The following is a 22,802-nucleotide window of genomic DNA, read 5'->3' as shown; positions in this document are numbered from 1 at the left end:
GCTATCTCAGTCTCTTTACTGTTCCTTAGCACTGTTCTAAATATAGTAAATCTAGGATTTCTTACATTGTGAGGTTCTAGACTTACATGAACTCTATCGGCTTACCTACGGTTTTACCATGGGTGAGATTGTTTTCATGATATCTGTTGGGAGGCCGTCTACGCGACTGGCACTACTGGCCCTTACTTAGGATCATACTTTGTGTACAAGTGGGGTGAAGAGTCTCCTCTAGGCAGCCCTTCACCTATTTGTAGTGTAGCCCCACATTAGATTGATCCAAGGGCAACAATGATCCTTTGTCTCAGTCTCTCGCATATCACATAAAGTGCAGATCCATCTCTCACATGAGATGCCATCTACTCGTCCTGTCTCAACCTGGAGCGTGTGTGAAGATACCCGAAACCGTGGCGGCTCACCTTCTATGAAGAAGATGTCAGTGATCCGTTCCTGCCTCCTTATCTTGCCCTTGTGGCAGGCCTAAGTCCACCAGCCCGATGTTGTTGTCATATCGGGCTTCATAGATGGGGAGGTGAGTTGCCGACATCTCTATGTCCTAAGTATGGGAGCACAGCACCCGGAGGCGACAAAATCTCATGGGTATAGTCCCTCTTTATCCATGGAGTCGTTGTGAGGGTCTAGTCTTACATGGACTCCATGGGCTTACCTACGGTTTTACCATGGGTGAGGTTGTTTTGATGATTTCTATTGGGTGGCCGTCTACGCGATTGGCACTACTGGCCCTTTGTGTCAATCTCTTGCATATCACATAAACAGCAGATCTATCTCTCACATGAGATGCCGTCTACTCGTCCTTTCTCAACTTGTAGCGTGTGTGAAGATACCCGAAAGCGTGTGGGCTCACCTTCTATGAAGAAGAAGTCAGTGATCCGTTCCTGCCTCTTGAGCTTGCCCTTGTGGCAGGGCTAAGTCCACCAGCCCCATGTTGTCATCATATCGGGCTTCACAGATGGGGAGGTGAGTTGCCGACATCTCTATGTCCTATGTATGGGAGCACACACCCGGAAGCGACAAAATCTCACGGGTATAGTACCTCTTTATCCATGGAGTTGTTGTGAGGTTCCAGTCTTACATGGACTCCATCGGCTTACCTATGGTTTTACCATGGGTGAGGTTGTTTTGGTGATATGTGTTGGGAGGCTGTCTACCGGATTGGCACTATTGGCCCTTACTTAGGATCGTACTTTGTGTACAAGTGGGGTGAAGAGTCTCCTCTAGGCAACCCTTCACCTATTTGTAGTGTAGCCCCACATTAGATTGATCCAAGGGCAACAATGATCCTTTGTCTCAGTGTCTTGCATATCACATAAAGTGCAGATCTATCTCTCAGATGAGATGCCGTCTACTCGTCCTGTCTCAACCTGTAGCGTGTGTGAAGATACCAGAAACAATGTGGGCTCACCTTCTGTGAAGAAGAAGTCAGTAATCCGTTCCTGCCTCCTGATCTTGGCCTTGTGGCAGTCCTAAGTCCACCAGCCCCATGTTGTCGTCATATCGGGCTTCACAGATGGGGAGGTTAGTTGCCGACATCTCTATGTCCTAAGTATGGGAGCACAGCACCCGGAAGCGACAAAATCTCACGGGTATAGTCCCTCTTTATCCATGGAGTCGTTGTGAGGGTCCAGTCTTACATGGACTCCATCGGCTTGACTACGGTTTTACCATGGGTGAGGTTGTTTTGATGATATCGGCAGGGAGGCATCAACGCGACTGGCACTACTGGCCCTTACTTAGGATCGTACTTTGTGTACAAGTGGGGTGAAGAGTCTCCTTTAGGCAACCCTTAACCTATTTGTAGTGTAGCCCCATATTAGATTGATCCAAGGGCAACAATGATCCTTTGTGTCTGTCTCTTGCATATGACATAAAGTGCAGATCTATCTCTCACATTAGATGCCGTCTACTCGTCCATTCTCAACCTGTAGTGTGTGTGAAGATACCCGAAAGCATGTGGGCTCACCTTCTGTGAACAAGAAGTCAGTGTGATCCGTTCTTGCCTCCTGATCTTGTCCTGGTGGTAGGGGTAAGTCCACCACCCCATGTTGTCATCATATCAGGCTTCACAGATGGGGAGGTGAGTTGCTGACATCTCTATGTCCTTAGTATGGGAGCACAGCACCCGGAAGCGACAATCTCACGGGTATAGTCCCTCTTTATCCATGGAGTCGTCGTGAGGTTCTAGTCTTACATGGACTCCAGCACCTATTTGTAGTGTAGCCCCACATTAGATTGATCCAAGGGCAACAATCATCCTTTGTCTCAGTCTCTTGCATATCACATAAAGTGCAGATCTATCTCTCACATGAGATGCCGTCTAGGCGACTTATCTCAACCTGTAGCGTGTGTGAAGATATCCGAGAGCGTGTGCGCTCACCTTCTATGAAGAAGAAGTCAATGATCCATTCCTGCCTCCTGATCTTGCCCTTGTGGGAGGCCTAGGTCCGCCAGGCCCATGTTGTTGTCATATCGTGCTTCACAAATGGGGAGGTGAGTTGCCGACATCTCTATGTCCTAGGTATGGGAGCACAGCACTTGGAAGCGACAAAATATCACGGGTATAGTCCCTCTTTATCCATGGAGTTGTTTTGAGGTTCTAGTCTTACATGGACTCCATCGGCTTACCTACGGCTTTACCATGGGTGAGGTTGATTTGATGGTATCTGTTGGGAGGCCGTCTACGGACTGGCTCTACTGGCCTTTACTTAGGATCGTACTTTGTGTACAAGTGGGGTGAAGAGTCTCCTCTAGGCAGCCCTTCACCTATTTGTAGTGTAGCCCCACATTAGATTGATCCAAGGGCAACAAGAATTTCTAAGATCCCTCCTTGACACCTTGCGGAGCGGTGAGGTTACTTGTGTCCAAAAGGATGTCATTGGTCATAGGCGATGTGTGTGTAAGAGATGCCCGAGATGCCCTCCGTTAACGATGTGTGCCTCTGGGTGTGTAAAGTGCCTAAAGATTCTATCGGACATTATAAACAATTTGTTCTGTCAAACATGTTGACATCCTTTTCCGCAGATGCTCTCAGCTTCCGTAAAGGTGGGCACCAAAGATCCAACTTCTACTTGCTTTTGCACCTGTTTTATCGATTTTTAACCGAATTGAACGCTGTCTGATCCGCAGAAAACGCGATGGCAATAGAAGAGCGATGGCGAGATTTTTTTAAAGATCCTTCCCAATGGCGAGACATTAGGTCTAAAAAGGTGATTGTCTGTATCTTAGGCTTTTATGACTGCACTCTAGATTGCTTAGATCGTTCACGTGGCTATGTGTTTCGAGATCTGGTGATTATGTGCTTAGGTACCAAAAGTGAACTGCATGTCTGGTCACTACACACACCCATTTTAAGTGAGTGAAAGTCTTTTTAATAACCAAAGCCTCATACAGACCCCCAAGAGTGCCCGTAAGTGGCGCCACAGGAGTATTGTAGACAAATGCCTAAATTGTGGGCAAGAATTTGAGCAGATTATCATTGCGAAGGTTGTGCAATGAGCCCAAACTTTGCACGTTGCTGTTTTAAAAGTATGTGGATTGGTTGGTTTGGTCCTCCTCCTCTTGGTGTTTTAGTCTGTTCAGCTTAATTTTTTGACCTTTACCATTGGTATGCCCTTTCAGAGGAATGAGAGATTTCCTGACTTTGTGCATAGCACAACAAAGGAAGCCTTGTGGATTGATGGTAGGGCAAACCCTCATTGGGTTGAAGCAAAGTTGGCCACCTTGAATGGCTCTGCTCTTAGAGAAAGGGTATGGTTTCCACAGGAGAGAGTTATAAAACATGAACCTTCTGGAAATACTATCAGGTGCGTGTTTAGAGACAATTTTCTGATTGTAATTTGGAGTATATGTATGGGTGACATAGGAACTCATTAGCTTAGAGTCAGTCTCGTATTGGAAAAGTAGAAGTCGAGTCTGAATGTAGCTCACTGGTAGGAATTGATGGCACACTTTTTTTCAGGAGACTTTGTAAGGAAGGACGGCTCAGTGATGCATTTCAGGCTGTGGACCTTATGGCCAAGCGAGGAATTGCTATTTCCACAAACATCTTCTATTGTCTCCTACAAGTGTGCATAAACAAGAAAGACTTGTCAGCAGGCAAGGAACTGCATTGCCTTGTCACAAGGAATGGGTTTGTGTCAAATGCATTTTTAGGATGCCACTTAATCCACATGTTTGCTGCATGCGGGAGTTTACTGGAAGCAAACAAGGTGTTCTGCAATTTGCTGGAACAGAACGAATTTACATGGAGTGCAATCATTTTAGCACATGACCACCTTGGACAAGGTGAGCAAGCTATCAAACTGTACTATCAAATGCGACAGTCAAATTTCAATGCAGATGAGTATGTCTTCGTTGCTGTCCTTAGAGCATGCTCTGGAGTAGCAGCTCTAGATCAGGGCAAACTGGCTCATGCCCATATTATTGAAAGTGGCTTGGAGGCAGGTGTATATATCGGGAGCGCCCTTGTTGACATGTATGCTAAATGTGGAAGCCTTGAGGATGGGCAGACGGTGTTGGACAAATTGCCCAAGCCTAATGTTGTGACATGGAATGCAATCATTGGAGGGTATGCCCAGCATGCACATAGTGAGAAGGCTTTCCATCTTTTTCAGCAAATGCAACAACAGGGCACAGAGCCAAATAACATCACATTTGTCTGCATAATTAAAGCATTCTCCAGCTTGGCAGCCCTAGGTCACGGTAAGCTTCTTCATGCCCATGTTGTTGAGAGTGGGCTTGAGTCAGACGAATTCATTGGAAGTACCCTCATCGACATGTATTCAAAATGTGGACGTCTTGCAGATGCCCAGAGGGTGTTTGATAAACTATCAAAACATGATGTTGTGACATGGAGTGCAATAGTTACGGGGTATGCGCAGCGTGGACAGGGGGAGGATGCTCTCCGGCTTTTTCAGCAAATGCAAAACGAGGGCTTGGAGCCAAACAATGTCATTTTCATAAGTATTCTGAGAGCTTGTTCCACCACAGCAGCTGAAGGTCAGTGTAACATGATCTATGGACAAATCGTCCGAAATGGTTTGGATTCAGATGGATGTGTTGGCAATGCACTTGTTGACATGCATGTAAAATGTGGATCGCTTGGGGAAGCTCGGAGAGTCTTTGACAAATTGACACAGCGAAGTCTTGTTACATGGAGTACAATGATTGCAGGGTACGCCCTGCATGGTTATGGAGAGGAGGCTCTCCTACTTTCTGAACAAATGCAGCAGCAAGGCCTAGTTCCAAACAATGTTACATTCATTAGCATATTGAAAGCATGTTCCAGCCTCACAGCTCTTTCTCAGGGCCGGCTAATTCATGCTCACATGATGGAATGCGGCTGCGAGTTAGCTGCAGAAGTTGGGAGCGCCCTTATCTACATGTATGCTAAATGTGCGAGCTTTGAGGATGCCCGCATGGTGTTTGAAGATTTACCAAAGAAAAGTGTGGGATTGTGGAGTGCAATGATTGCAGGGCATGCTCAGCAGAGTGATTATAAGATGGCCTTGCAGTACTATGAGAGAATGGGACAGAGTGGCTTGAAGCCAGATGAAATCACATATGTCTGTCTTCTCTCCGCATGCAGTCATGCAGGCCGGGTCGATGAGGGGTTTCACCACCTCAGATCCATGATTGAACAGTATGCCATCAAACCAACAGTTGACCATTATAATTGTATAGTTAATCTTCTTGGGCGTGCTGGATATTTGACAGAAGCACAAACATTACTGCAAACTATGCCATTCCCTCCCAATGTTGTGGGCTGGACAGCCTTGCTTACTCACTGCAAAACATGTAGCAATGTGGAGCTAGCTAGACATTGCTTCGATCAACTGGTCTTGATGGATCAGAAAAATGCTTCAGGGTATGTCCTTATGCTGGACATTTATGCAGATGTTGATATGCAGGAGGATGCAGATAAATTATGTGAGTTGAGGAAATGCATGTATGCATGGAAGAAGCCTGGCAAGGCCTGTATTGAGGTGGACAAAATGGTGCACGATTTTGTGGTGGGTGCGAGAGTTCACCCGCAAACTTACAATATCCATGCAAAACTAAGGAGAATAAGGACGAATATGAAAGGGGAGGGATATATCCCACATCTGAATTAGTCATGCAGCCAAAATCAGTCAAGGACAATTAAAATCCATTGTATAGACTGAGAAGCTACCTTGGTCATGGTTTTTTGCCTTCTATTCCTAGGCAGAAGTGTCCAAGTGTATATACATTTTTCCTAGGGTGAAATTGGAGCCATGAGGTCAAATGCCCATAATTGAAGGGCAAGGGATAATAGTAACAACCATTTTACCTGATGTCAGGCTTGTGTACACGCGAATACATTCAAATGCTGGACAGATGTTTGTTTTGCATTATTGTCAACAGCCTTCAGTGTCAACTGGTGGCAACTCTTTCGATTCCTTCATGCAAGAGGTGTAACACAGGTGTAGCAGGAGATTCTGCTTGTGAGTCTAGCAGGATGCTGTCAGACAAAAGTTGTAACGGGCAAGGGGCCTGGAATACTCTCTCACTAACTGTGCCCGTCCTAAATACAGAGTGTTGAAGCATGGAATGCTGAGAGAGAGAGAGAGAGAGAGAGAGAGAGAGAGGGAGAGAGAGACAGACAGACAGATGATATGATATGATATGATTGTATTTAAGTCCTCTTGAGATCCTTTAGGATCTATGGGACTGGAGGCAACTATTAACTAATAGTTGTCTTTTACATCCACAAAGCTTGCTGTGTTGTGAGTACTTGTTTAGCTACTTGTGTAGTAGCTCGAGGTCTTCGTTGCGGTGTTCCAAGACTTTAGCCTTCGGAACTCTTTGGCTGGTTGTTCCAACAGTGTTTTCAGATTGTTCCTCTTGCAGAATAACAATCCATGACAGATTGTATACTGATTTCTAGCATCATTCTCAAAGGTAAACATTTTTACTATTTCTAGAAACCTTATTCTCAAAGGTAACATTCTCACTATCTTGAGAATCCTTATCCGCTCTAGAGCTACCATCTTGGAGTTTTCATTGAACCAAAATACCTATCGGTCTTGCATTGGCTTTCTAGAGAGTGATAGAAATTAGTTCCTAACTCAATATAGCTTAGTACATTCAGTTTTCCAAAAATGTTTTTTGCATCAACTCCACCCTTGCTTTCAAAAATATTTAACGATTCCTTGCACTTGATCATATTCCTCCATACTTCAGCCTGCTCTTTGCTGGAATTACTTGCTCTCTCTTACTCTCCTCTTTCTAGTTTCTTCCCTCCTTCATGGCTGACGTTGATCACCTCCCAAGATGAAGATCGGGAGGAGATGATCATTGGATGATTTGGTCCTTTGAAGCATTCCAGACCGGGATCAAAGCCTCAATGAGGGTCACTCTCACTTGCCTGATCAGATGAACGCACTACAAACCTCGGTAACTCTCTTGACGAGCACCATCCAAGCTCTTACTCACGTGGATGCCTTGGCTTCGGTGTTGGCTAGATTCTTACCTACTAGATCGACCATATCGGCTGTTCAGTTTGGTCATGCGTTTGTGGACCAATTATTCAAGTTATACGGTCTGCCTTCAGACATAGTTAGTGACCGGGTTTACAAGTACCTTTTGGACACTTGTTTTTGAGAAGTTGGAAACTAATGAGTTCCTCAGATCATGGCACATGCACAATCCATGGTAGTACAAAAAATGTTAATCATTTGCTTGAAGATATGCTTCGGGCATATGTTTCTGGAAGATTACCTTCCCATGATAGAATTTGGTTTTAACAGTGCAAAGCATTCAAGTACTAGTTACAGTCCTTTTATGCTTATGTACGGATTTCTTCAGACAAAGTTAGTGACCGGGACTCTAAGTTTACAAGTACCTTCTGGACACTTGTTTTTGAGAAGTTGGAAACTAATGAGTTCCTCAGATCATGGCACATGCACAATCCATGGTAGTACAGAAAATGTTAATCATTTGCTTGAAGATATGCTTCGGGCATATGTTTCTGGAAGATTACCTTCCCATGATAGAATTTGGTTTTAACAGTGCAAAGCATTCAAGTACTAGTTACAGTCCTTTTATGCTTATGTATGGATTTCGACCTAAGTCACTAGTAATGGTTGGATTCAAGGGCGTACAGAATGATGCTGCTAAGACATGCTTGCAAGACATGCAAGAGATGTTGCAGTTTGCCAAGGAGTCTAATAGAAGTGCCCAAGATCGGGACCGATTTTATGCTAATAGAAATCGTTCACCTAGAGAGGCCTCTGAAGAAGAAGTCAGTGATCTGTTCCTGCGTCCTGATCTTGCCCTTGTGGCAGGCCTAAGTCCACCACCCCCATGTTGTCATCATATTGGGCTCACAGATGGGGAGGTGAGTTGCCGACATCTCTATGTCCTAAGTATGGGAGCACAGCACGCGGAAGCGACAAAATCTCACGGGTATAGTCCCTCTTTATCCATGGAGTTGTTGTGATTTTCCAGTCTTACATGGACTCCATTGGCTTACCTACGGCTTTACCATGGGTGAGGTGGTTTTGATGATATCTGTTGGGAGGCTGTCTACGCGACTGGCACTACTGGCCCTTAGGATCGTACTTTGTGTACAAGTGGGGTGAAGAGTCTCCTGTAGGCAGTCCTTCAATTATTTGTAGTGTAGCCCCACATTAGATTGATCTAAGGGCAACAATGATGCTTTGTCTCAGTCTCTTGCATATCAAATAAAGTGCAGATCTATCTCTCACATGAGATGCCGTCTACTCGTCCTGTCTCAACCTGTAGCGTGTGTGAAGATACCCGAAACCGTGTGTGCTCACCTTCTGTGAAGAAGTCAGTGATGCATTCCTACCTCCTGATCTTGCCCTTGTGGTAGCCCTAAGTCCACCAGCCCCATGTCGTCATATTGGGCTTCACAGATGGGGAGGTGAGTTGTCGAGATCTCTCTGTCCTAAGTATGGGAGTACAGCACCCGGAAGCGACAAAATCTCACGGGTATAGTCCCTCTTTGTCCATGGAGTCGTTGTGAGGTTCCAGTCTTACATGGACTCCATCGGCTTACCTATGGTTTTACCATGGGTGAGGTTGTTTTGATGGTATCTGTTGGGAGGCCGTCTACGTGACTAGCATTACTGGCTCTTACCTAGGATCGTACTTTGTGTACAAGTAGGATGAAGAGTCTCCTCTAGGCAACCCTTCACCTATTTGTAGTGTAGCCCCGCATTAGATTGATCCAAGGCAACAATGATCCTCAGTCTCAGTCTCTTGCATATCACATAAAGTGCAGATCTATCTCTCACATGAGATGCCGTCTACTCGTCCTGTCTCAACCTGTAGCGTGTGTGAAGATACTCGAAACCGTGTGCACTCACCTTCTGTGAAGAAGAAGTCAGTGATCCATTCTTGCCTCCTGATCTTGCCCTTGTGGCAGGCCTAAGTCCAGCAGCTCCATGTTGTCGTCATATCGGGCTTCACAGATGGGGAGGTGAGTTGCCGAGATCTCTATGTCCTAAGTATGGGAGCACAACACCCGGAAGTGACAAAATCTCATGGGTATAGTCCCTCTTTATCCATGGAGTCGTTGTGAGGGTCCAGTCTTACATGGACTCCATCGGCTTACCTACGGTTTTACCATGGGTGAGGTTGTTTTGATGAACGGCGCAGATGGCGTATTCAAAGATTCAGACCTTTCACATGAGAAAAATGTAAATTGGATCTTGTTTAACGACAACAATATCGGAAAACAAACACATAAACTTGTACAATGCAAATATTCCCACCATTTGGACACCTATTCACCAAATCGCAAGAGAATTTCATATTGGAAAAAATAGCTTGAACACAATTACAAGGCGACAACTTCCCATACAGCCCGCTGCAGCGCGAACAATTCATCGATCGATAGCACTATCCATGGATTCACTAGCATTTGACCCACATCAATCAAATCCCATGGCCTAACATACACAGCATTATCACGAGTCAAAAACCCAGATAACTTGTACATTGTCAATCCAATACAACAAAAACATATCAAAGTGGACCAACGTGTTCTCAAAGAAATCGAACGGTTGAGGTCAGAGTGACAATGGATACTTCATCAAGAAAACTTGTCTACCATGAATAATATACATCCAACACTACAATGCCTCAATACAAGAGCCCTTAACGCACATTATGAGGGCATACTACATGACAAAAGTTTTCTAAGTGCGACAATATAATGCCTTCAATAATTGCATACAAAATCATCCGACAAACTCCACCTATCACACTTTACATGCCTTCAAAAAATCAAAGGAAGTGGAATTTCCACATGCTACAAGGACTCCTTGGGGTTAGTACATGAGGATTAAATATATAACAACAAATCGAATGCTTGTTAACAATATTCTCCACCATAAATTCCTATGAATTTGCAATTATTAATGTATATAAATCACCCACAACCCCTAATTCAATCCTCCAGTCATCATTATAAAAAATGATAGACAATATTAAAAAAACAACACACACTACCATCATAGGTGATTTCAATATAAATTACAACATCTCCAATAACAACACAAATCCAACATTTGCATTTCTTGAACAACAAAACTTCAAACAAATTATTCAACAACCAACTACAATACATGGATCAACCATTGATCACATATGGACAAACTCTACGACACAAAATGAATTAAAAGGAACAAACTACATTTATTGGTCCAACCACTCTCTCCTTTACACAACCATTGTTGTTTTTCCAGGGCATACCTTTTGAATATAATTCACGTTGTTTTTTTTTGGAAAGTGCCGGCTTTGATATTAGGGGGTGAAAACGCGCCAAACAGAAGAGAAAAGAGGGGGAGTCAGTCCCCTACAGGACCCTATACAAAATTATGGTCTATACGGGGCAGAGCCCAAGGCCCGCACTCCAAAAGCATCACTAAACTGGGACTTAGACTAACCTAGGCCATCACAGTTGGCCAACACAGTTTGGAAAGTGGTCCTTATTGTTACTGGAGCGAACTTTGAGCAAAAAGACCATTGCATTTTATTTTGTGAGTAGAACGACAGCATATGGTCTGCCATGGCCCATAGTATTGCTTGTCAGCAGGTATTTAGAACCTTCTTTATTGGCTTGAAGAAACCTAAGACCTTGTAGGATTACGGTTGATTGATGAACAGTTATTAGCTTGCTAGCAACATTGAGAAGGGTAGGGGCATCCAGATTCCAACCTAGCATGCATTTACTGCCTCCTCTATCGAAAATATTCTGGGTTGTCAAAACAAACGTAATTCTTCAATTCTCCAATGCCATATTGATGAACACCTTTGACTGACTTCCTCAAGTGCCAAAAGAGAGAGAGAGAGAGAGAGAGAGAGAGAGAGAGAGAGGGGGGGGGGTGAGAATAAGAGGGGAGAGAGAGAGAGAGAGAGAGAGAGAGAGAGAGAGAGCAAGGGGGAGGAGTGAGAATAAGAGGGGGGAGAGAGAGAGAGAGAGAGAGAGCGCAAACTTACAATATCCATACAAAACTAAGAAGAATAGGGATGAATATGAAAGGGGAGGGATATATTCCACATCTGAATTAGTCATGCATCCAAAATCAGTCAAGGACAATTAAAATCCATTGTATAGACTGAGAAGCTAGCTTTGTCATGGTTTTTTGCCTTCTATTCCTAGGCAGAAGTGTCCAAGTGTATATATATTTTTCCTAGGGTGAAATTGGAGCCATGAGTGTTAAGATATCGAGCTCCACTCGCGATATGCCAGGGTGACCGTTGTGCATTTATGTCACCGACTTGTTAGCTGCAGATGCGGTTGGTACACCGCCCACGAATAATAGCTGGATGACAGCTATCCTTATCTACTCTAGTTTGTGGCTCAGTTAGTATGCCACCTTAGTTAGTTGAGTTTGGTTTGAGACCCACATATAGGATTCTTCTATTTCTTTGTACTTGAGTTCTTTTGGCTTTCACAACTAAGAAGAGAAAAACTGTTTTCAGCCTCCACCTTTGTGTGTATTCCCCTATTGTGTATGTGAAAAAGCTGCAAGTGAGACTCCTTCCCTCTCTCCCACTATCTTCACATGGTATCAGAGCCTTGTTCGTGATAAGGAGCTGAAGAAAGCAAACCAAGTTCGCTATGTCCTGGTAAGAGGACCAGTGTTGCTTTCCTATTTCGAGTTTGGGAGCAAATCTCTGCAGGTAGCACAGCCAGAAGTGCAAGAGTGCACCGTCTCAGATTGAGACGCCCTTCGCGGTGTGGCGAGAGCGCAGTATATGCTGCGGGTAAGGGCAAAGGCCATTTCGGGGCCCGTTTTGAAAGCGGAAGTTCTTCGCAGGCACTTAGAAAAAAGGCCCTGTTTTGGCTGTGCAACCACTGCTTGGCTAGTCGGTGAAAAGTTGCCGCAGAAATTGCATCGTATGCCTGTGTGCAGAGATATTGGGAGTTGCAGAATCATGCTTGTTGCCTGTTGATGCAAAATCGTCATTTGGAAGTGACTGTGTGGTGAAATACCACTTTCGTCAATTTTGCAGATCTGCCCGTGTGAGGCAAAAGCTGTGTTTTTTGCAGTGACAGAATATTTTGCAGTGTTCTGTAATGGCATCTGATTCTCTTTCACAGATTGTCACTGAAAAGCTTGACAAGAACAACTTCCAGGCATGGAAGTTTAGAATGATGAATTTCCTTATGGGAAAAGGCTATTGGGAGTTCATTACAGGAAATGAGGAAGAACCTGTTCTTCCTAATGTTCCCAATCAACAGGAAATGCATGCATTTAAAGGATGGCATGAGAGAGCTAGAAAAGTTATGTACTGGTTGTCTATCAGTATTTCGGACTCTATGATTATGCATATTCAGGATGCAAGTACGCCAAAGGAGACATGGGATACTTTGGCAAAAATGTACAGCACAAATACGCAAGCCAGGAAAATGCAGCTCAAACAGGAGTTGCACAATGTGCAGAGAGAAAATTTGAGCATAAATGACTACCACATGAAGGTGAAGAAAATTGCAGATGCACTTGCTTCCATTGGGTCGCCAGTGGAAGATGATGATCTAGTTTCTGTGACCTTGAATGGTCTAGGAAAGGATTATGCACAGTTCCGGACATCCATTGCCGTCCGTGAAAAATTTCCTGATTTTGAAGAGTTGTTTGCTCTTCTAATTTCTGAAGAGCAGAGAAATGGGGGTGCATCTTCTTTAGGAGGAACTTCAAAAGAAACTATCTTCTACTCAAATGCTGGAAGAGGTAGAGGCAGAGGCAGAGGTAGAGGAGGCCGATCTGCAGGCCGTGGTAGAAATCAGAATATGCAGCAAACTCAAGAAAACCAGTCCTATGCAGGAGGACGTGGTAACTCTAGAGGCAGGGGGAGCCAAAGAGGCCGTGGTGGATGGCAGAGAGGCCAAAATGCAAACAGCAATGTTGAATGCTACTACTGTGGTAAAATGGGTCATATGGCTAAGGACTGCTACAAAAAGCAGAATGACATTATGAATGGAAAATTGCAGCAAGGCAATTATGCATCTTCCAGTAGACAGGGTGATGACAGAAATGAGCATCTATTTATGGTGCAGCATATGACCAATTCTGTGACAAGTGCAGAAGAACAAAATGATGTGTGGTATGTTGACTCAGGTGCGTCAAACCACATGACAGGTCATGCAGAATGGATGCAGGATGTAAGGAAAATGGAAAAGCCAGGATTTGTGGAGACTGGTGATGATACTGCACATCCTATTGTGCAGATTGGTAAAATTCCTTTGTCTATGTAGGATGGGAAAAAGAAATACCTGTCCAATGTATTTCATGTCCCGAACATCACCAAGAACCTGGTTTTTGTTGGTCAAATGGTTGAGCAGGGCTTGCAGGTCAGATTTAATCCTCATGGATGCTTTGTTGAGGATATGAAAAATAACGGTCGCTTGATAGCAAAAGGAAAGAAGAAGGGCAGGATGTTTATGTTGGATGTGGACATGCCTGAATTGAGTGCAGTAATGTTTGCACAGGGGACCGGTGTAGTTATAGATATTGATATCTAGCACAAACGCATTGGTCATGTTAATATACAGCGACTTAAATCAATGCAAGTCCAAAATATTGTTTCAGGATTGCCTAAATTCAAGGTTGCAGAAATGCACAAGGTTTGTGAAGCCTGTCAATTTGGGAAACAGGCAAGGAAACCTTTTCCTAGGCATGTTCAAGAGAGTAAAAAGCCATTGGAATTAATCCACTCTGATGTGTGGACTACTAAAGCTGCATCTATTGGAGGCTGTCACTATTTTGTCACATTTATTGATGACTTCAGCAGAAAACTTTGGGTGTATTTTATGAAAAAGAAAAGTGAAGTGTTTGGGCACTTCAAAGCTTTTAAAGCTATGGTTGAGAAAGAAACAGGCCTGCAAATAAAATGCCTAAGGTCAGATGGAGGGGGAGAGTACCCCTCAAATGAGTTTGCAAGGTTCTTGTAGGAGCATGGTATAAAGCAGCAATATTCATGCAGTCATACCCCACAGCAAAATGGAATTGCAGAAAGGAAAAACAGGCATATTGGAGAGGTATCTCGGGCCATGCTAAATGAAAAAGATCTACCAGATTATTATTGGGCTGAAGCAGTTGCTACAACAGTTTATATAATGAACAGGACTCCCACTACAGCAATACATGGCATGACGCTAGAGGAGATGTATACTGGTAGGAAACCAGACATTTCTCATTTAAAAATTTTTGGTTGCATTGCCTATGTTCATGTGTCAGATGAGTTGAGGTCCAAGTTGGATCCAAAAGCTGAGAAGTGCGTCTTTATTGGTTATTCTCTGCAGCAGAAAGGGTATAGATGCTATAACCCTTCTACACGTAAGTTCACAGTGAGCAGAGATGTTGTTTTTGATGAGATGAGCAGCTGGTATAAACCAGTAAATGTAATGATTGATGTAGATGCACAAAATGGTAATGCTACACAGAATTCACAGCATCAATCACAAAATATTAGTGGAACCTGGAGTGTCCTCTAGCAGTGGTTCACATACTTCGCCATGGACAGGCAGATTGAGATCAAGAGAATCTCCTCAAAGCAATGCAGAGAGTGGTATGCAGGTATCACGAAAAGGAAAAGAGAAGGTAGATCAGCCCATGTTTGATGTGAATGCAGGTCACTCTTATGTGGATGGTGAATCCAGTGGCTCAGAACAGAGCATTGATGATGAGTTGGGTATTCCTTTTGTTATTACACCTGGAGTAAGGAAGACCAGGGATGTTTTGAGAGCACTTGGAAGTGAGCCTATTTTGCGCAGGTCTACCAGGGTTAGGTATCCTGTGGATAGGCTGAAATATGATGGATTTATAGCCATTCACTATGCCTATATGGTCAAAGTGATACAAGAACCAAAACCCACTTCTTTTGAGCAAGCCATGGGAAATGAAAAATGGGAGAAAGCCATGGATGAAGAAATGGATGCCTTGGAAGCAAATGCTACATGGGAATTGGTGCCTTTACCTAAAGACAAGAATGCAATTGGCTGTAAGTGGGTTTATAAGATCAAGCACAATGTAGATGGTTCTGTGAATAGATACAAGGCAAGATTAGTTGTCAAGGGGTATGCACAGACATATGGCATTGATTATGAAGAAACTTTCAGTCCGGTTGCAAGGATGGCAACCGTAAGAGCAGCCATTGCTATGGCTGCATCAAAGGGATGGTCTTTACATCAAATGGATGTAAAGAATGCCTTCTTGCATGGTGATTTGCAAGAAGAGGTCTTTATGGAGCAGCCACCAGGTTATGTTCATGCTGCTCATCCTGAGTTTGTTTGCAGGTTGAAGAAAGCCTTGTATGGCTTGAAGCAAGCACCTAGAGCATGGTCTGACAAGATAGGACAATATCTTGTCACTATTGGCTTTCAGATTTCCAAGGCAGATTTCTCACTCTATGTGAGAAAAACAGAGAAAGGTATTATGCTGCTTGTCATTTATGTTGATTTGATCATCACATGTGATAGTGATGAAGATATCCTTCATGTGAAAATGCTATTGAGGCAGAAGTTTGAGATGAAGGATTTGGGAGAGCTACGTTATTTCTTGGGCATTGAGGTGATTAGATCACCAAGTGGGATACAGCTCTTGCAGAGGTAGTATGGATTGGACATGCTGTCCAAATATGGGATGACAAGCTGTAAGCCTATTTCAGTTCCTTTGGAGCAGAATGTGAAGCTGAGCACAGATGCAGGTGAGCTTTTGGAAGACCCTACTATGTACAGACGCATAGTAGGAAGTTTGATTTATATGACTATTACTAGGCCAGATCTAAGCTATGCTGTTGGATTGGTAAGTCAGTTTATGCAAGCTCCAAGGAAATCGCATTTGGATGCGGCTAGACGCATACTCAGGTATGTGAAGTCCACATTGCAGTATGGACTATTTTATGAGGCTGGGGTTCAGATACAACTGCATGGATACACTGATGCTGATTGGGCTACTAGTATTTCTGATAGACGATCTACCAGTGGATATGTGTTCTTTTTTGGGAGTGCTGCAGTCACTTGGAGCAGTAAGAAACAGCCTACAGTTGCCTTGTCGAGCACAGAGGATGAGTACAGGGGTGCAGCAATGGCTGCATGTGAGGTAGCTTGGTTGCATAAGCTACTCTATGATATGCATTAGTCTACAGATGGGCCAGTTGTCATTTACTGTGACAACATGAGCAGCATACACTTGGCAAATAACCCAGTCTATCATGCTAGAACAAAGCACATTGAGGTGCATTATCACTGTGCGGGAGAAGGTTTTACTAGGTCTTATTGATCTAGTTTATGTCAGCACAGAGGATCAGGTAGCTGACATATTCACGAAAGCATTGTGGGCGCAGAGAAGCTGCGCAAGTTCAGAGACCTGCTTGGTATGCAAGAATTGGGATTGAGCTCGAGGGGGAGTGTTGAGATATCGAGCTCCACTCGCGATATGCCAGGGTGACCGTTGTGCATTTATGTCATCGACTTGTTAGTTGCAGATGCGGTTGGTACACCGCCCACGAATAATAGCTGGATGATAGCTATCCTTATCTACTCTAGTTTGTGGCTTAGTTAGTATGCCCTTTAGTTAGTTGAGTTTGGTTTGAGACCCACATATAGGGTTCTTCTATTTCTTTGTACTTGAGTTCTTTTGGCTTTCACAACTAAGAAGAGAAAAACTATTTTCAGCCTCCACCTTTGTGTGTATTCCCCCATTGTGTATGTGAGAAAGCTGCAAGTGAGACTCCTTCCCTCTCTCCCACTATCTTCACAATGAGGTCAAATGCCCATAATTGAAGGGCAAGGGATAATAGTAACAACCATTTTACCTGATGTCAGGCTTGTGTACACGAGAATACATTCAAATGCTGGACATATGTTTATTTTGCATTATTGTCAATAGCCTTTAGTGTCAACTTGTGGCAACTCTTTCGATTCCTTCATGCAAGTGGTGTAACACAGGTGTAGCAGGAGATTCTGCTTATGAATCTAGCAGGATGCTGTCAGACAAAAGTTGTAAGGGGAAAGGGGCCTGGAATACTCTCTCACTAACTGTGCCGGTCCTAAATACGGAGTGTTGAAGCATGGAATGCTGAGATAGAGAGAGAGAGAGAGAGAGAGAGAGAGAGACCGGGGGGGGGAGAGAGAGAGGGAGAGAGCCAGATGATATGATATGTTATGATTGTATTTAAGTCCTCTTGAGATCCTTTAGGATCTATGGGAGTGGAGGCAACTGTTAACTAATAGTTCTCTTTTACATCCACAAAGCTTACTGTGTTGTGATTGTTTAGCTACTTGTGCACTAGCTCGAGGACTTTGTTGCGGTGTTCCAAGACTTTAGGCTTCCGAACTCTTTGGCTAGTTGTTTTTTCAGATTGTTCCTCTTGCAAAATAACAATTCATGACAGATTGTATACTGATTTCTAGCATCATTCTCAAAGGTAACATTCTCACTATTTTGAGAAACCTTATTCTCAAAGGTAACATTCTCACTATCTTGAGAATCCTTATCCGCTCTAGAGCTACCATCATGGAGTTTTGTCAGATTTAATCAAAATACCTATCGATCTTGCATTGGCTTTCTAGAGAATGATAGAAATTAGTTCCTAACTCAATATAGCTTAGTACATTGAGTTTTTCAAAAAAGTTTTTGTTAGCTCTTTTTTCTTCTCTTTCGTTTCCTCTTTTATTTTCGATGTAGATTTTTGGACTTTAGAACATCGAAAAAGCTAAATTTGTACGATTGGATATATTCTAGTCTTACAAAGGTATAGTACATTTAGTTCTCCAATTTTGTTTAAAGCATCCACTACCCCATTTTGACTGGCTGTATGATATCTAATTTGAAAATTACTATTGCATCAACTCCACCCTTCCTTGCTTTCAAAAATATTTAACGATTTCATGAGCAACTATAGCCTCAAACGGGAGAATTTTTGCCTATAGTGACTATAAGAGAAGGTTAGAGTACGCACAGCTAGCCAAGGGAAGGTTATAAGAGAAGCTAGCAAATGCCACATTTATTGCTATCTCACTTGATGAAGTGAGCACTTGTTATGATAGTTCATGGGCATGCATTAATGTATATTTTGTGGAGGGACATGTGAGATAGGTGTACTTTGTGGGTATTGTCAAGCAACAAAGTAGTGTAGATTCGAATACTTTAGTGAGATTGGTTTGTGATGCCATGACAATAGCTAGCGGCTGAGCTTGAAAGATTTGTCTCAGAAAGTTGTTTGTGTGGGTGTTGATGGCTGCTCAGTAATGCATGGGCACTGAGCTGGACTTTATGTTCAATTAAAGAATAGTTATGCTCTATACATGGTGGGAATACATTGCATGGCTCATCGCACAAACTTGGCTTATAAGATTCTCAAAACTTTTGATCATGTACAAAAGGTAGAGGATTTGGTGCACAAAGCATATGCTTTTCTCAAGGAGTCCTAAACGACTCAATGAGTTTAAGGTGTTTGCAGATGGGATCTCATGAAGCAGGTTGATACAAGGTGGATTTCACTCATGGGCCCGGTGCAGCGCTTATATGAAGAATATAAATCGGTCATTGAGGTTGTACATGAACTTGCTTGAAAGAAGGGGAAAGGAAGAGTGAAGACCACAAGGTTGCTAGATCTTCTTATAGATGCTGAAACTTTTTTGTATCTTGGTGGCCTACTTCCTATGTTGCATGAGATGAATCATTTGGTCAAAATAGCTCAACAAAGGGAGTACTACATCATGGAGTATACTGTAGCACAAAAGTTGGCATGCCTTCAATTAAATGCTCTTTATGGAGAAAGCTCAAGTTTCTCAAGTGAAGAGTTTCGTGAGTGGAATACTATGTTGGATGTTGGGAATGAGAAAAGCTATTTGTGCTATGATAAAAAAGGATATCTCTGCATGAACTCCAAAGGTAAGTTGATAGAGCTTTATGTCAGAAGAAAGGTGAAAGGACTTGATAGATGTCAAAAGGTCAAACAAGCAACCTTTCCGTAGCTCATTAGTTTTGTAAAGAAAGAGCTTCTTTCTATCTGTACCACTTTAACAGATGAAATTCGACAAAGATTTCCTAAAGATGAACTTCTAGAATCTTTTGCTATTGTCCACACTTTGTATTGGAACAATGCAAGAGATAAAAAAACATTGTTGCTGGACTTCGAGAACAAGGGGCAAGTCATTTCAAATGAGTTTGGAAAAGGCATGGAGTTGCATGGTGATAGATTGAATGCACTACTTGATTCCAAAGAGTTGATAAATCAGTTAGGCATCTTTGGGCAAACTATGTGGGAGCAATATAGTAAGATAGAGCACCCGTCAAACGGAGCCATGATTAGATTGTGGGAAAAATTAGACTTTGGTCTATATTTGATGTTAGAATACTTTAAGCTTGCTGATCTATGCCAAACCATGATACTTGGATCAGTTGAAGATGAACGAGTGTTCAATAGCTTTACCTTCATTAAAAACTGCCTACTAAATAGGCTTGACAAAAATTTGGATACATGTATGAGGTTGTACACTACGAAGCCTAATCTAGAGACTTTTCCATTTGAGGGGGCCTATGCTTTGTGGGACTCAGATTGCCATAGAAGGGGTGGAAACAATACATCCTTGGATGATGAGATGATGTGGAAAGTTTCCAAATTTATGAGACTTAAATATGGTAAGTTGTTTTATGCTTCTTTCTTGCCTTCCTTTTATGTAGGCGCTTAGTTCATTTTTGATTTTGCTTGCAAATGGTATCTTTTTTGGTATGCAATACGTCTTTTTCTTGGCCCGAGGTGTCTATTTTTTAAGGTATTTACTTCTTGAACTCTTTTATGGTATAAAGTTTTAAAAATTTATTTACTTCTAAATGCTACTAATCTAACAGATATCAGAAATCTTATTTGATATGCAGGATCTCTACAGCTTATCTCAGGCACTCTTTTTGGTTAAGAAATGATGAAATCAATTTCTAAAGCATTAATGGCTTCTCTACAAACAACAAACATTGTCCATAATATTGAGGACTATTTTTGGTCATGTATGCTTCGATTGGTGCATGTATGTTTTTTGGTAATTGTGATGGATTATTTACAGACTCAATAGTCACTCACACTAAGGGATTATTTTATTTCTACCCTAAAACAAAGATGAGTGAAGGAATTAAATGGTGAGAAGAGTTGTTTCACTCTTTGGCTATAGGCATCAAGCTTGTTATTATTCTTTTTGTGCAGTGGTTGAGATAAAGCCAAGGAGATGCTTATGCCACCTATGGAAAGGCTTGTTTCTCTTCTAATACTCGTGCAAAAGTTACAACTATATTGATCAGCTTCTTTGAAATTCTCATAAAGAGTTATAAGTCTTATAGTAGAAACTATCTAGTTATGCAATCAATGGGTGGTCACCTAATGGTCAGCAAGTTTCTTACTAAGTTTCTCGCAAGAAGAAAGAGAAGTAGATACTTCATTTGATTTTTTGTGTAGTGTTACATCTTTTGTGTGACAGAACCTTGCATTGAGGTTACTCAAAATGTTTTGTAAAATAGGATATATGTCCAATGGCTTTAATATCTAGTTTAAGTATTCAGAAGGGTACATATTATTATTTTCTTGCTTGTTTTTCATAGATTTAATGGGATTTCTTTCAATTACCTAGGTTTTCTTAATCCTCTCTCTCTCTCTCTCATATTTTGTGGTGTTGATATGTTACAGAATTTGTGCTTTGGGAGCCTTTGTAGACCATTGGGGGAGGAGAGGTCACAAGAATGAGTTCTTAATTGAGTTGGAGAAAACTTAAATGGTTTGAGTAGGACATTATAAATGCTTAGAAAGTAAAGAATGCACGTGAATTAGAGAATAACACCCTAAACATTGTAAGAAATGTCTTGATCCTACTTTTGCATATCTAAGGAGTATTGTTTTCTAAAGAATCTTCTCTTTATGGCTTCAATTTTGTGGTGGTTACTTCCAGCTTAGAAGCACTATATGGCTTGGATTTGAGAAGCAAGGAAGCATGCATATTAAGTAGGATTGGAATTGAAAACCAAGTAGGCATTTGTAAAACTAAGGTGTTTCTTATACAAATGGTATTGACATTTGATTAAGATTGCTTGTGCTCAGCGGTTCTTTTGGTTTAAGTTAGAGAGAGGTTAAGTTTTGTGAAACGTTTTCTTCATGCATAATGTGCATGTTAGGACGTTCATTTCAATTATATGGTGAGCATTGTATTTTACTTCTTTTTGTTTAGGAAATTGCTTAATTGGTGATGATGAGTTGAAGCCTATAGTGAGACCATTGACATCACTCTATCAAATGGTAAAATTTGTATGGGAATGATGTCTTCTCTTTTGAAGCCTTGAGAAATGAATGTATCTTGATATAATGATTCAAGATATAATGCCTACCAAGCATTGACCATCAACTCTAGAATGCTAAGCATGTCTAGCACAATTCTTCATGAGGGAGTATATGCTACACATTCATAATTATAACTTAAGGAAAGTTGAGAGAATAAGGTTCATTGTTCTTGTAGAGAAGAGAAAGGTTGGACTTGAACTAGTAACATGACCTTTTGGTCTTAGAATATATCACATCACAAATGTATATGCTTAAGTCAGAGATAACATAAACTTGTATTTGTGGGAGGGTGTGCATGGATAACAATGCATAACTAATACTTATATAATAAAAACATGGATAAGAATCCTCAAATTTTAGGTGTCTTTTAGCAGTCCAATAGGGTACACCCTGCATGATTATGGAGAGGAGGCTCTCCTACTTTTTGAACAAATGCAGCAGCAAGGCCTAGTTCCAAACGATGTTACATTCATCAGCATATTGAAAGCATGTTCCAGCCTCACAACTCTTTCTCAGGGCCGGGTAATTCATGCTCACATGATGGAATGCGGCTGCGAGTTAGCTGCAGAGGTTGGGAGCGCCCTTATCTACATGTATGCTAAATGTGCGAGCTTTGAGGATGCCCGCATGGTGCTTGAAGATTTACCAAAGAAAAGTGTGGGATTGTGGGGTGCAATGATTGCAGTAGAGTGATTATAAGATGGCCTTGTAGTACTTTGAGAGAATGCGACAGGGTGGCTTGAAGCCAGATGAAATTACATATGTCTGTCTTCTCTCCGCATGCAGTCATGTAGGTCAGGTTGATGAGGGGTTTCGCCACCTTAGGTCCATGATTGAACAATATGCCATTAAACCAACTATTGACCATTATAATTGTATAGTTAATCTTCTTGGGCGTTGTGGATAGTTGACAGAAGCACAAACATTACTGTAAACTATGCCATTCCCTCCCAATGTTGTGGGTTGGA

At 42.2% G+C, this 22,802-nt stretch overlaps 2 protein-coding genes across 2 annotated transcripts; both read left to right on the top strand.

Moving 5' to 3' along the window:
- Positions 1 to 2,927: 2,927 nt before the first annotated feature.
- Positions 2,928 to 6,698, top strand: LOC147883207 (pentatricopeptide repeat-containing protein At2g33680-like). Its single transcript, XM_087399264.1, has 4 exons — positions 2,928 to 3,057; positions 3,142 to 3,221; positions 3,634 to 3,818; positions 3,974 to 6,698. Exons 1-4 carry the CDS (start codon positions 2,928 to 2,930, stop codon positions 6,126 to 6,128), a joined length of 2,550 nt encoding a protein of 849 aa, XP_087255390.1. The 3' UTR covers positions 6,129 to 6,698.
- A 12,533-nt stretch (positions 6,699 to 19,231) lies between these two features.
- Positions 19,232 to 22,527, top strand: LOC147883206 (pentatricopeptide repeat-containing protein At4g18520, chloroplastic-like). Its single transcript, XM_087399263.1, has 4 exons — positions 19,232 to 19,406; positions 19,542 to 19,790; positions 21,725 to 21,792; positions 22,195 to 22,527. The coding sequence occupies exons 1-4, from the start codon at positions 19,232 to 19,234 to the stop codon at positions 22,525 to 22,527; spliced, it is 825 nt and encodes a 274-aa protein (XP_087255389.1).
- Positions 22,528 to 22,802: the final 275 nt, after the last annotated feature.

The sequence above is a fragment of the Dipteris shenzhenensis genome, chromosome 28 (assembly GCF_047967505.1).
Source record: "Dipteris shenzhenensis isolate YYH24624 ecotype China chromosome 28, Dip_SZ_1.0, whole genome shotgun sequence".
Taxonomy (NCBI): Eukaryota; Viridiplantae; Streptophyta; class Polypodiopsida; order Gleicheniales; family Dipteridaceae; genus Dipteris; species Dipteris shenzhenensis.
This window is presented reverse-complemented; position numbering and strand designations above follow the sequence as displayed.

Coding starts and splice junctions, on each gene's coding strand:
- LOC147883207 (XM_087399264.1), top strand. CDS start 2,928: ATGCCCTCCGTTAACGATGTGTGCCTCTGGGTGTGTAAAGTGCCTAAA. Junction 3,222..3,633: donor GAGACATTAGGTCTAAAAAG/GTGATTGTCTGT, acceptor ATGCCCTTTCAG/AGGAATGAGAGATTTCCTGA. Junction 3,819..3,973: donor CCTTCTGGAAATACTATCAG/GTGCGTGTTTAG, acceptor ACTTTTTTTCAG/GAGACTTTGTAAGGAAGGAC.
- LOC147883206 (XM_087399263.1), top strand. CDS start 19,232: ATGGAGTATACTGTAGCACAAAAGTTGGCATGCCTTCAATTAAATGCT. Junction 19,407..19,541: donor TCTCTGCATGAACTCCAAAG/GTAAGTTGATAG, acceptor CCACTTTAACAG/ATGAAATTCGACAAAGATTT. Junction 21,793..22,194: donor TGACATCACTCTATCAAATG/GTAAAATTTGTA, acceptor CTCAAATTTTAG/GTGTCTTTTAGCAGTCCAAT.